General features: G+C 52.4%; 2 protein-coding genes across 3 annotated transcripts; one reads left to right on the forward strand and one right to left on the reverse strand.

Annotated features, from left to right (window-relative positions):
* The first annotated feature begins 223 nt into the window (after nt 1-223).
* Nucleotides 224-12,821, forward strand: POLR1C (RNA polymerase I and III subunit C). 2 transcript variants are annotated; one of them, XM_072333638.1, is made up of 9 exons: nt 224-436; nt 9,670-9,741; nt 9,811-9,918; nt 10,023-10,155; nt 10,740-10,859; nt 11,078-11,230; nt 11,366-11,515; nt 12,033-12,149; nt 12,484-12,821. In XM_072333638.1, the coding sequence occupies exons 3-9, from the start codon at nt 9,862-9,864 to the stop codon at nt 12,600-12,602; spliced, it is 849 nt and encodes a 282-aa protein (XP_072189739.1). In that variant the 5' UTR covers nt 224-436; nt 9,670-9,741; nt 9,811-9,861; the 3' UTR covers nt 12,603-12,821. The 2 variants fall into 2 exon arrangements, with proteins under 2 accessions (XP_072189739.1, XP_072189738.1); XM_072333637.1 differs by lacking the exon at nt 224-436 and adding an exon at nt 9,439-9,595.
* On the reverse strand, nt 4,655-9,455 carry YIPF3 (Yip1 domain family member 3). Its single transcript, XM_072333639.1, has 9 exons — nt 9,298-9,455; nt 9,006-9,206; nt 8,825-8,931; nt 8,657-8,702; nt 7,989-8,081; nt 7,514-7,645; nt 6,898-7,011; nt 6,360-6,483; nt 4,655-5,150 (listed from the first exon to the last, which is right to left on the reverse strand). Exons 1-9 carry the CDS (start codon nt 9,361-9,363, stop codon nt 5,029-5,031), a joined length of 1,005 nt encoding a protein of 334 aa, XP_072189740.1. The 5' UTR covers nt 9,364-9,455; the 3' UTR covers nt 4,655-5,028.
* Nucleotides 12,822-13,148: the final 327 nt, after the last annotated feature.

The following is a 13,148-nucleotide window of genomic DNA, read 5'->3' on the forward strand; positions in this document are numbered from 1 at the left end:
GCCGGGCCGCCCCGCTCCCCGCAGCGGGCGGCCGGGGCCCGAGGGAGCCATCGGCGCGGGCTGACCCGGAGCGGGGACCGGGAGGGAACGCGACGCGCCGACCCGCTGCTCCAGCCGGGGCCGAGCCGCTCCCGCCCCGCCCGCACCTGCGGGGCCGCCCCGCCCCTCCCTCCTCCCACCCCACGCAGAGCGGCTCCGTCCCGCCCCGCCGGCCGCGCCGCCATTTTGTGCCCCGTCGCCACTCGAGGCACGTGGGGGGTGTTCGCCATCCTCTGCCGTTGGGAAAAGTGGATGCGGGTGAAGTCCCAGAGAATGGGCCGGAGCCACTGGGCCGCCGTGCGCCCCGGGCTGGGCAGCAGCCGCCCGCTGGCTTTATCCGCTGACACCCGCTGATGTTCCGTGTTGGTCCAGGGGCGCGTGGCACAGCGCGCTGCAGGTCAGTGTGAGCCGTGTCTGCTGCGCTGCGGCGGGCGGGACGGGGCTTTTTTGAGTGGGTTCGCAGCACATCGCGTGTGTGGAGGCCGTGGGGGAAGGCTGGGCTTGAGGCTCCTTGTTGCCACTTGGTGGGGTTGGAGTTCTGCCGGCCCCTGCGCCCCGAGTGAGCGAGTGTCGGGGGGGATTAAACGAGTTCGTGTGGGGCGGATCTGACAAAGATAACTATGGGAAAAGGGTGGAATGCTGGCTTCCCTCGCTGGTTGCATTATGGCGTGAAGATGTGGAAGCCTGCATAAAGCTGAGGTGGTATGGCTGGGGTTGTGAGGAGCTCCTGGTGCATTAATTTAGTGTGATTTCCTCTCAGAGAAGTAGGGCAGCATGTGAAGAGTTCTGTGCCACGGCTGGGTGCACCGGAGAAGCAGAAGAAATGAGGGCATCTATCATCCTTCCAGTGGCTTTCTTCCCTCAGCAGGGAGTGATGTGTGCTGGGGTACGGCCTGGAAGGAGGGGGCTGGGGGGATGGAGGTGTCCTCAGGCAGCAGCAGTGTGTCTCTGTTCATGGTAAGGGAGCAGACCTGCCCTGTATCATGTCCCCTGCCTGGTGCGGGGAGCTAGCTGGAACATGTGAAGGTGGTGGGGAAGTGCTGTGGGTTTGCTCACCCCTGCAGCACACAGCCTGAAAGAGATGTGAGCGGTGCTTGTGATGCCCTTTTAATTTTCTGGTATGGATCAGGGAATTGCTCTTTTCCGTGTTCTTGTAATGCCGTACTTGGAGAGAAATATGAAGCAGGGCCCCTGTTGTTTCAACTCCAGTGAGCTGAAAAAGGAAGCCAGTGATGTGGAAATTAGGTTAAACCACATAAGTAGGCAGCTTTCTGCACATAGCTAATCTGTTAAGGAGAAAGCCTGTCTGCTGTATATGGCAGGACTCAAGTGAATTCTAGTCCACTGGGTAACTAAGGGACAAACCCAGGCTCATCTGCTTTGCTTGCAGGCCATGCCGTGAGAGAGGAGGGGAAAAATAGAATGTGGAGGGGGTTGTTAAACAGTTTTTGTCCTGTGAAATGGAGGAGCAGGTCACCTGAGCCACTAGCTGTGTGTTTTGTCCTGGATGAGACCCAGGGTGAGCAGTAGATGAGAAGCTGGACTCAGATGTCAGCTCTTAAGACTTTGACTTTGACTTCAGCCAGACATAGGTGTGACTGTGCACGTTGCATTTCCTGTTGCACGTGGGTGCTTGGGCTTTGAATTGCATCTGCAAGCTGCACCAGGAGTGAACCACAACCTGGAAGTATATCTATTCTGGGATATGAGGAACAGCTGTATGCATCCAGCAGTGCAGTGCCAGTGATCGCTTTCAAAAAGGGAGTTTCTGATCTATGAAGACATTAAAGGGTTCAGGTGAGAAGGCAATCCTGTGTATTGCAGGGCTGTGAGTGGTACAGAGTGAATGTCATAGTGGTCTGCCTAAGTACAGATGCTGATCAGCACAGGTTGAGTGCAAGACTGCACTTAGTTTCACTTGACAGTCACCTCCAGGCACTAATGAACCCATGCTTCCTTCGGCAAGCTATTATTAGAGGCACTTGGAAGAGAGCCCCTGGGATATGTCCCACTTTAGTTGACAGCAGCAGCCTTGAAGCACTGCTTAGGGCATCAGCCTGCCTTTGAAGCCCTAGTGATGGCATCTCCGGTGCATGTAGTCAGGTGTGAGAGCACATCGGGGAGATGAATATCCTGCTTTGCTTTATGCTCAGATGCACTGGGATTAGTGATACAGGAGCAAGTGTTTCAAAGCTTGTCTCACTAAGCCTCATTGAGGGCTTTGCAGAGGCAAACTTGGCAGTGGTATTTTGTCAAGAGCTAGGTAGTACTTCCTTGTCACGTGCAGTTAGTCATTAGGTATGAGAAACGTGATTTATTGTTTTCCTTCTGGAGCATGGAAGATGAGAGCTGACCCCCTAAGCTGATGCCATTAATGGCTAACACATAAATAGGGAAAAACAGCAGGTGATGAGCAGCTAGAGTGAGACTAGACATAGGGAGGAAGACAAATGGGAGTACAAACAGCACACCTGTAACCCAAAACATTACTAAGGTAACACTAAGTGCAACAGCTATGAGCTGTTGGTCTCCCAGGTACTGCAGAGGAGAGACCATAGCATTTTTACCTTCCTCCTTCTAATGTGACAGCCTTGTATATTTATTTCAGCTTTTAATTAAAGGCCTTACGGAGTTCTTGTAGCATTACCCTTCCTCAGCAGCTGCGCCTGTGAGGAATCACTTTAGATTTGCTGCAAGGGAGGAGGGAGAAACTTACTTTAGACTTCCTGCAAAAGCCACAGCAGGAAACAAAGGCATTAAAGGTAGAGTGTCTGGCACGATGGGGATGTAAGACTTGTGCTGATAACTAGAGGACTGGTGTAAGGCTGACCTGCCCTCCCACAGGGACCTGACTAAGGCAGCGTGCTCAGCATGCTCTGAAGAACTGCAGCACACATGCATTTATCTGCAAAAGCATAAAAAGCACGTTCCCCTCTGTCAGCAAAAGGAGAAAGGCTGAATCTCAGCAGAGCACCAGAGTTCTGGTAGTACAAAGTATTTCAAGCTCCAGCTGCTGCACAGAGAACAAACTGGGTCTGAGGAACTGGAGCAGAGCGAGTCCCACAGCATCTGAGAGGGTGATTTGTCATTACTCTTGTCATCTGTCCCCAGCTGACAGGACACATAAGCTGCACAGGGACAGCACGAAGACTTCTCTTGTAGCTTTCCTATGCTTTGAGTGAAAACACGGGGTGCAGCTTTGTCGTTCTGACCTGTCTAAATGGCAGGGTGTAGAAACTGAGCACAGGTCTTCTCCAACGATGCCCACAGATCGGCAGTGGTATTTTGGCCGAGTGGCTTTTCTTCTTGTCTGGAATGTTTCTAGTGGCAGTCATCTCTTCCTCCTTTCCTTCTCCCCTGCCTTGAAAAGTTTTCACCAACAGAAACAGACCCATTCTATGCTGCCAGGGCAAGAAGTGTAAGTCAGAAAATTATAAACTAACCTCCCATAGGGTTCTAGTGAGGGGAGTGCCAGACTTGTAGCATTACAAACCAATTCTTTTAAGTTTGAAAATAATGGAAACTGTAGGTGCTGAAAGTGGTTTAATCATTCCAAGTACCATGGAGGTTGCTGGCCCAAATAGTGTAGCTGATGCTCCCAAGCAACTTGTTCTTGTGTTCTTCAGCCAAAATAAATTGGGAGCTGGGGGAGAAAGTCAGAGAATGCATCTACTATGCACGATTAACTTCTTGATCTTGGAAGGGAAAGAAATAATGAAGTCGGGAATAAGCAGCAGTGGAAAGGAGGTCTGTGACTGAAATGCTCAAGTCCAGTCTGGTGGCATTGTTGTAACTGAAGTGATGAGCAGTCTGACTGCAGTAGCTGGCACTGTTTTCCTCTTTTTCCATCGCACTTTGGCTCTAGTTTGAATCTTATCTCAACAGGAGTATCTTCTCCCACTAATAAAACAAAGGGGAGTGCAGTTCTGACAGGCTATCTGCCTCATGCTGATTGTAGGCACAATGAGAGAGGACTTTTTGTCTTCTCTCCCGTATGAGTGTCAGCTTCTTAGGTGTGACTCCTTTCTTCCGGGAGAGACTGAAAGCCAGAAACCAGCTAACAGCTTAACACTTTCAGACCAACGAGGGAAGGCTACACCTGAACTATTCAATTGTGAGCTACCACAGTGCAGGTAAGCCTAGCCTGTGCTGTTCTACTTACTTCCCTATCCTTAGTGGAGCCTCCCTGCTCACAGACATGCTGACTGCAGTCTGAACTACTATCCCAGAGCAACTCAGGCAGAGGAGTGATATGAAAACAAACAGGAAGAAGGTGTGAAAACACAAGGACAGATACATTTCTGACATGTACAGGAGATGGGATAGCGAGGTGAGATAGCAACTTGACCGAATGGAAAGAGAGAGATCAATATGGAATGTGACAAGGAAGAGAATATGGTTAAATATCATAATGTTTCTTAAAAGTCTGCAGTGTAGCTGAAGTCCTTTTTGGGCTATGGAAAAGCTGCCCAAGACAGGTCATTTATCCTGAAACACTTGGAAATGTGACAGCACAAAAGTGCAGTTATGCTTTGAGTCTAGACAAGATAAATCAGGGCATAGAGACCCCAAAACACTCTCCCATTACATAAGTAGGCTCAAACATAAGACATCATTCAAAACCAACATCATTTAATTCTTCCCTCTTCAGGATGAGAACAGAGCAGACAGTCCTGGGGTTACATGAGCAAGCAGAAAGAGGGGTAAGGGACTAACCGAGCTAGGAAATCCCAGCTAAACATGCAGGCAATAGAACCACTCTACTCAAGACAGCCCAGATCTGGGTGGGTAGAAGAGCGTAGTCCTCCTGAGTCATGGAGGTGCTGTCCACGCAGCTGTGCAGAACTGCAACCCAAAGGACAGTCCAGGAAGGCAAAACAAAACTAAGTCTTATCCCGGCTGTTCTGTTCCTTTTTTAAGAGGCAGCAGGCTGCTACAGCACTATGCAGCCCTGAAAGTAGTGAAGGAAGCAAGTCCGAGACTGTGCAATTACAGGGTCAATGCATTGGCTTTGGCTGTTGTGTTTAATACAGCATTGGAAACAACTGGAATGTCTCTGGCAACTCTCTGAAAGGGTGGCATGTTGGGTCCTTCTAATGTGTCCAGGATACCTGCAGAAAACAGGAGGAAGAGGAGAGTGGCAAGAGTTAGTTCAGAAGCAGGTGCTGTGTTTCTTGTTTTTTTCTCTGGCCAGTGAGTGGAAGAGCCCAGGACTTGGAGGCAGTGGGAGGAAACATCTTGCCCCTCAAGAATAAGCAGCAACCCCCAACCAGAGACTGCAGTGTGCAGATCAGAGTTTATCCTTGGGACAGGGGAATGTAGATCCTTTTGCTTTGAGGGAGCTAAATCCAGCCCCTTGTCATTTGACCTGAAGAAAGAAGCCGCTAGGGGCTCTCCTCTGCCAAGGCAGCCTGGCGGATCATATCCCCACTTCACTCCAGCACGTACCCTCCTCTTAGACCAACTTTCTGCTTTCACCTTGAGATACACCTGCAAGGCTTATACCAGGAATTGCAGTTGGAAGTGCAGTATGGAATTTTTATCAGTGCACTGCAAACAGATTGTATTTGGCAGGAAATGCACATGCTGATGGAAGTGTTCTTCAGTTCCTGTCAATTACCCTCTCAAGACTGATGATCAGTCCTGGAGATCCTTGGAGAAAATTGCTTGGAGTATATTCTCACATATTTCATTTGCTGAGAAGTTGCATATTAGGGCTGAGAATCTTGGCCATGAATAGGGAGCCAGGAAAGAACAGTGTTTAGCTCTAAAAGGACTTGTGATGCTATGCCAAAATGATGCAGATGTCAATCTGATAATTTGTTAGCAAAAAAACAACAAAACACGAAGACCACCTGTATAACCTGGTAAAAAGTACTGACTGCAGAGGATGCAGCTTTTGCTGTCTGTGTTGTACAACTTAAGATAATAAAGGTGTTAGGTAAAGAAGGAAGGACTTTCATGATACGTTTCCTGATCAGAGTAAAGCAGTCTGATTTTAGCAAGGTTCAGGAAGGGACTGGATAGCTGCATAAGAGAAGCAGTCACTGCTTTAACGCCTGACTTGTGAGGAAAGCCTGCTTGCAGCTTGTCTTAAGTACTAGAAGTGCACACAGAGACTACCCCACATCAACATGCTGAGCTGCTTTGACATCTTCTGCTAACTATGGTAGTGCAGTCATGCTTGGGCCTGGAACTGGCCCAAATGCCCTTAAGTCAGTTCCAAACTGCCATCCTTTCTCTCTGAGAAAGGAAGAAGCACCACCTTCTCCTCCTGCCCCACATCTAAGAGGTACTGCCATCATGTTTCCCTTGCTTACCTTCTACCACCTTGTGATAAGCAAAGTGCAGATAGAGGAGGAAAAGCATGTGCAGAGCAGCAAGAGTTCCACACAGGATGAGCCGCTGGGTATGCCCCACCGTGCGTGACACCAGCACAGCAACCTAGGAGAGAAGTGGAGATTTAAGAGACGGGATAGCTGCAACATCAGCCTCTGGCACTGCAGTCTGGAGTACACAGGAGGATGGGCTAAGTAGAGAGCAGTAGGAACACTGCTCAGAGCCTTTCTGACAGTTGGCACCAAGAAATCTGACTTTGTTTTGGGTAGATGAATCTTGCCCACTTTCACTAAGTGTTAAGGAGGCTCAGGCAAGTCTCTCTGGAGCAGCAGGGGATGTAGGACAGCAGGCTTCCTGCAGCTGTTAGAATGGGTGAGGACAGTAAGCCAGGCCACACACTAGTAGCCAAATGGCCCCGAAGCGTCAGGCTCTCTTTCCACCCAGCTGTGGAATCACTTGCCTGGCCCAAGGAACAGAAAGCAAGAAGCACTTCCCTCCTCTGGGCTGCCTGTCACTTACCATTCGCAGTGTAGAGAGTCCACCAACGACTAACCAGAAAATATAGAAGAGGGAATGGAAGTGGATATTATAGGTGACAAGCAGAGTGATGCAGTGTCCAAAAAGGCCGTAGCCCTGGCAAAACAAAGACATCCGTGTTACAGTTGTCACTTGCACACAAAAGGCTGTTGAGCAAGGAGCAGCCAATGCTTGCAACGTTTCAGCAAGCCATTACTTCACAGACTGCGCGCTCCATGCTAGAATGTCAACCGGCACAGTTTTACCAGCAGTTCACACCCAGCTAATCTGTCAGAAGGATTCACAAGACAGTTGGAGATTGCATCAATCACGGAAATGCAAGGAAAAAAGCCTCTGATCCCAGAAAAATGAGCATCTCCCCAAGTGGGAAACTTGCAAGCAGTAACAGCTGCCTTGTGCCCTCTCTGTGTCTGGGGCAGGTCAGGTCCAAAGATCACCCCGGATTCCAAGTTGTCCCTGTGCAACAGGATTATGGTCGTCCGGGACCACTCATTTACAAAGATGTTTCCAGCTCTCTGGGAAGAGCTCACAGGTCACCCTCCCCTCTGGAACACCATGCAGCCAGCATCCATCCTGGGGCAGCCCCATCCGTACATACCAACAGCGACAGCATCTGCACCATCGTGATTTGGGCATTGCACAGATATGCCAGGAAATAGATGAAAGAGGAGACTCCCAACCAGTAACCAAAGCAGGTGCCAATGGCTGTGCCCATCAGTGTGCCTTCCCTCTGTGGAGACAGCAGCAGGACACAGAGAACTCAGAGAAAGGGCCTGCCAGCACCTAAGTTTCACTGCAGAGAGTACCCAGAGCCTTTCATACGCATATACAAATAGCTGGCTTAACAGCAGGCAGGTTGCCCCACAGCCTACACCCCAGCTCTCCCAGCAGCAGAGCATCAGGACTTTCCAATGCAACTTTCCTCCCCTCTCCAAAACCAAAAGGATCTTCCTCAGATCAAATCTGCTTTTCAGCTCTTGTGATACGAAAGAGGTTTCCTCTCCCTTTCCAGTGTCATTATAGCAACCCCAAACCCGGTCAAAACACAAATTAATCACTGAGACTCGCCATACAATGATAGTGTCCGAGGTCTTCATCCCATGCAACAGGATGGCCACCAGCGTGAAGACCAGCATGAGGGGTCCGTAAAGCTCACCTGCGATCTTCTACATGTAAAGAGAAGAGATGGGAAGGTTTGGTTAGTGCTCCTGGCTTCCAGGCTCTCCACCCCGAGAGACATAACGAGCATCTTGGAGAGTTTCATCACCTGAGGAGCATCTGCAAGGCCACTGCTGACACAGAATAGGCTGTGATGAGTGCGGAAATGGGTGAAGTGAAATCTAGAGTTCTAGGACTGTACCAGCGTTAAAGGTAGCAGGAAGGTAAAGGCAGCAGCGGCACAGGCTCTGCAGGGCAGCGGTCACAGCAGCGAGCTTGTTGGAGTTGAAGAAGCACCCGGACAATGATCTCAGCTATATGGTCTGATTTTTGGGTGGTGCTGTGTGGAGCCAGGAGTTGGGCTTGGTGAGCATTATGAGTCCCTTATAACTCAGGATATTCTATGATTACAATTCTATGAGAATGGGGTTTGGAACAACCATAGGAAAAGGTTTACTGATACTTGGAGGGAGGTGAACATCTAACAAACTCGGATCCTTAATAACGGGCTAATTAAATTTGAAGGGTCTCTGCGGAACAGTCACTCAGGCCGTGGGGTCTGGTTCAGCGAGAGAGAACTCACCTGTGGGAAACTGATCATCTTCACGGGAACCATGGACTCCAGCAACCTGCATTACAGCAAAGCGGGGGTGACATCAGGAGAGTTCATAAGGTGCTTCAAAAAGCACCAGCTCCCGTCCGTGCACCAGCTCCCGTCCGTACACCCGCCGCCACCGCGGGCCCTGCCCACCTGGTGCGCACTTGGACCGGCTCCACGTCGAAGTACGGCCGCAGGATGTCGATGTTGGCGTAGAGGCTGAATGCCTTGGATGCCTGCCGCTTCCCCACCTGCCACATCTGCGGAGAGAAGGGCGCGTGCAGCGGCGGGGCCGGGGGCGGCGGGGCGGGCGGCGGGGCGGGAGCACGCTCACCTGGTCGGCCACCTGCCGCCCCAGCTGCCCCTGCAGCCCCTTCATGCCCAGGAACTCGCCGTCCTCTTCCCCGCCGGCCCCCGCCTCGCCCTCCTCCTCCTCCTCCTCCTTCATGCGCTGGTGCATCTCCCCCATGTCCTCGAAGCTGGAACCCGACGTGTCGTCCATGTTCTCCATGTCGATGACGGCGGAGCCGCCGCCCTGCTCCGAGGCGCAGAGCGTCAGCGCCCGCCCGCCCGGACTCCCGCCCTCCCCGCCTCGGCGCCCCCCCACCCCCGCGGGACGCCCCCACCTGCACGTTGTCCTCAAAGCCGCCCCACTCGGCGGGGCCGCTCCTGCCGCCGCCCGTTGCGGCCATAGCGCCCGTCCCGCGAGCCGCCCAGCTCGGCGGAGGGAGGGACGGGGACGCGGACGTGACGGCGCCGCCGCCGCGCCGGATCTCGCGAGAGGGCGTGAGGGCCGCGCCGGCACCTCGCGTGCGGCGGGGCGGGGCGGGCCCGGCCGTGCTGCTTCCGGCGGCGATGGCGGCCAGGCGGAGCACGGAGGAGATGCGGGAGCGCGTGGTGCTGGGCGAGTTCGGCGTCCGCAACGTGCGTAGGGCGGCGGGACGCGGGGCCGCTCCCGCCTCGCCCCCTTCTCCCTCACGGGCTGCGCCCCCCCGCAGGTCCACACCACCGACTTCCCCGGCAACTACCCCGGCTACGACGACGCGTGGGACCGGCGGCGCTTCGAGGAGGTGAGTGAGAGCCGCGGCGGCGGGGCCCCGCGGTCGGCTCCGGCGTGACGCGGCTCGGGGCCCGCTTAGGCGTTCCGCGTGGACGTGGTGCGGGAGGAGGACGGCGTGCTGGAGTTCGACATGGTGGGCATCGACGCGGCCATCGCCAACGCCTTCCGCCGCATCCTGCTCGCTGAGGTACCGCGGGGCCGGGGCGGATCCCGGGGGGAGAGATGAGGAGCGGATAGGCCGCGTGCGGGTGCCCCGGCTGGCGGCTCACCGCCTCGGTCTGTCTCCCCGAGGTGCCAACGATGGCCGTGGAGAAAGTGTTCGTGTACAACAACACGTCCATCGTGCAGGACGAGATCCTGGCGCACCGCCTGGGCCTGATCCCCATCCGGGCCGACCCTCGACTCTTTGAGTACAGGAACCAAGGTGAGGGGCGCGGGTCAAACGGCCGTGGTGAGGGTGGAGCCCGTAATGAGCAGCTGGGCTCACACCGTAGGATCATGAAGGCCGTCTGGTCTAATTATCCCGCAGTGTACAGGGGCACCTACAGCTACATCAGGTGCTCAGAGTCCTGTCCAGCCTTGCCTTGAAAGTCTGCAAGGACAGGGCACCCACCGCATCTCTGGGCAACCTGCTCCAGTGCCTCACCACCCTCGCTTTCACCACCCTCACTCAGTAATAGACTTTTGCCTCGTATCTAAAGTAAATCTACCCTCTTTAAGCCTCAAACCGTTTCCCCTTGTCCTATCATTGCTGCTGTCCTGCTTGTCCTATCACCCTGCTGTACAGTCTGTCCCTTTCTTTCTTGCATGCTCTTTCTAGGTGCAGAAAGGCCGCTTCCAGGTCTCCCTGCAGCTTTCTCTTCTCTAGGCTGAACAGCCCCAGCTCTCTCAGCCCATCCTTGTAGGAGAGATGTTCCATCCCTTGGATCATTCGTGTGGCCCTCCTCTGGATACACTTCAACAAAGCAGAAGTTCAGTTCCATAAAGATACTGTTTTGCCATTTCCAGGAGACGAAGAGGGGACGGAAATTGATACTCTGCAGTTCCAGCTGAAAATAAAATGCAGCCGTAATCCTCAGGCAGCCAAGGAATCTTCTGACCCAAATGAACTGTATTTCAATCACAAAGGTGAGAGCTCTTTCTGCCTGTTTTAAAAGTAGGGGCAGTTATTTGTTTTCTCTTGTTCATTTTCTTCTTTCTCCCTCTTGGCATTTTGCCTTGTGAGCAGAGACAGCTAATTTCCTCACGGTATACATAGCTTGCTTTTGCCATCTCCAGTCCTGTTCAGGTCAGCAACCTGTTTTCTGAGGCAGCAGCTGGCTGATGCTTGTGGTTTCTCTTGGCAGTGTACAGTAAGCACATGACATGGGTTCCCTTGGGGAATCAGACAGACCTCTTTCCGGATGCTGACTTCCGACCTGTCCACGATGACATCCTTATAGCACTGTTGCGACCTGGGCAGGAAATAGATGTGCTCATGCACTGCGTCAAGGGTATAGGTGAGTGCTGGGTCTGGGCTGGGGAGCAGGTGTGCTGGTGCTTGGACTTGAGCACAGCTGTGTGATGGGAAACACTGGAGAACTAGCTTGGCCCCTAGGCCTGCCCTCATCCTTAATTCTTAACTCTTTGTGCAGGTAAAGATCATGCCAAGTTTTCTCCTGTGGCCACAGCTAGTTATCGACTGCTTCCTGACATTACTCTCCTGCAGCCTATCGAGGATGAGGCAGCCGAGACGTTACAGAAGTGCTTTTCCCCTGGAGTCATTGAGATCCAGAACGTCAAGGGTACTTTCTTCCCAGCTGTAAAGTGCCTTGTTCCTAACAAGTCTTAGCAGAGACTGAGTAGAGATTGTAGCCAAACCTTGAAGGGAAAATAACACATTGTCATGTTGTCTTGCTGATCAACAACAGTTCATGCTATTTTGAGCCTGGTTGTACTGGCTGAGTGGCTGTCACACACAGACGCTTTTAGCGGTGAACTGAGATCTCTTTGAAATGCTTAGGTGTTGCATGTCTGTCTGTAGAGCCCTGTGGTACTGTTTAGCTGTCTGGGTAGCAAGCTTGCTCTTTGTAGCAGCTGAACACAGGCTTGTGTCCTGCCCAGGAGTACACACAGGCTTTGTGTTTGGCTCAGAACTGTTCAAGGAAACGAATTCTGCCAGGCTGGAGTTTCATATTAGGGATGTGCTAATTCTTTATATGGGGCCTTGCTGCCTCTGCTGCTTGAGGGGTAAGTAGTTTTTGTGACACCAAGGTACCCATCTGCTGCCAGTGCCCACCTTGTTTTGTTTTCTCCTTTAAGGAAAAAAGGTGGCAAGAGTCGCCAACGCACGGCTGGACACATTCAGCAGGGAAGTCTTTCGACACGAGGGTCTGAAAAACCTTGTGCGCCTAGCGAGAGTGCGAAATCACTACATCTGTAAGTAGCCCGTTTTCTGCAGAGCAGAGAGCCCTGTTCTGCTTTGTGCCAACAAGCAGGGCTCAGCCAGTGTGTGTACCTCGCTCTTGGTCTTCCACTTCTCCCTGGCATCATTAGTCTTCCTATGTTTGTATTCCTCTGGGGAGCTACTGAGCTTGTGGTTTGGTGCAGCTTTGGGGTAGGATGTGTTTGTGCTTCTTGCTGGCTTATTTCTTTCAGCTGCAAAGGTCTGTCTTGCTGGAAGTACAGCATGAGGGAAGATGAGGAGCAAATGCTGGAGCCAGCCGCAGGCTGAAGCTGCGCAATGGCTGTGCTGACTTTTGTCTCTGTGCAGTTTCAGTGGAGTCGACAGGTATCTTGCCTCCAGATGTGCTGGTGACCGAAGCCATCAAGATACTGATGGGAAAGTGTCAGCGTTTCCTGAATGAACTGGATGCCGTGCCGATGGAGTGAGCCGGGCTGTAGCCAAGAAGCAGAACCCTGTGCTGCTGCTTTGGGCTTCCTGCTCCGGCCGGCAGGAGTGGTTCTTCTGCCCTAGGCATGAATTTTGAGATGGATTTTGTTAAGAGCCCTGGGACCATCTCTTTGAACTTGTCTCATGTGTGATGAGCCTCAGTGAGGAGATGCACTGAAATAAAAGCTTGCTTTTACCTCTGTCTGCTTCTGTGCAGTTAACAATTGTGAGACCGTAACATACAAACAAAAAAGTGGCAGCAGGTCTGAAGCCAAGTAGGATTTGTTTTAGAATGCAGGCGGTGTGTGAAGAGGGCCAGTAAGGCAGAGTGGTAAAGCTCTTAGCAGCAGGCCCATAAGAACTAAAGTCACTGTCAGTTTATGTCTGTTTTGAAGTTGTCTCAGACAAGCTGTGTGGTAGCTGGGTTGTCTCATAGCACTGGGCTTCTTTGTGTGGTAGGAATGGTGGGGTTTAAATGCGTGCTCTAGAAAAACTCATTGTCCCCATGATGTAGCTCAAGGTAAGACATTTCATTCCGGGTGTTG

The sequence above is a fragment of the Excalfactoria chinensis genome, chromosome 3 (genome assembly GCF_039878825.1).
Source record: "Excalfactoria chinensis isolate bCotChi1 chromosome 3, bCotChi1.hap2, whole genome shotgun sequence".
NCBI classification, from domain to species: Eukaryota; Metazoa; Chordata; class Aves; order Galliformes; family Phasianidae; genus Excalfactoria; species Excalfactoria chinensis.

Bases quoted from the DNA above. Each gene is read 5' to 3' on its own strand.
- YIPF3 (XM_072333639.1), bottom strand. From the start codon at position 9,363: ATGGCCGCAACGGGCGGCGGCAGGAGCGGCCCCGCCGAGTGGGGCGGC. The intron at 7,012-7,513 runs GTATGTACGGAT...TTGTTTTGCCAG, and splicing joins TGCAGATGCTGTCGCTGTTG to GGCTACGGCCTTTTTGGACA. The intron at 6,484-6,897 runs GTAAGTGACAGG...CTTCTCTCCTAG, and splicing joins GACTCTCTACACTGCGAATG to GTTGCTGTGCTGGTGTCACG.
- POLR1C (XM_072333637.1), top strand. From the start codon at position 9,527: ATGGCGGCCAGGCGGAGCACGGAGGAGATGCGGGAGCGCGTGGTGCTG. The intron at 9,742-9,810 runs GTGAGTGAGAGC...GGGCCCGCTTAG, and splicing joins ACCGGCGGCGCTTCGAGGAG to GCGTTCCGCGTGGACGTGGT. The intron at 10,156-10,739 runs GTGAGGGGCGCG...TGCCATTTCCAG, and splicing joins CTTTGAGTACAGGAACCAAG to GAGACGAAGAGGGGACGGAA.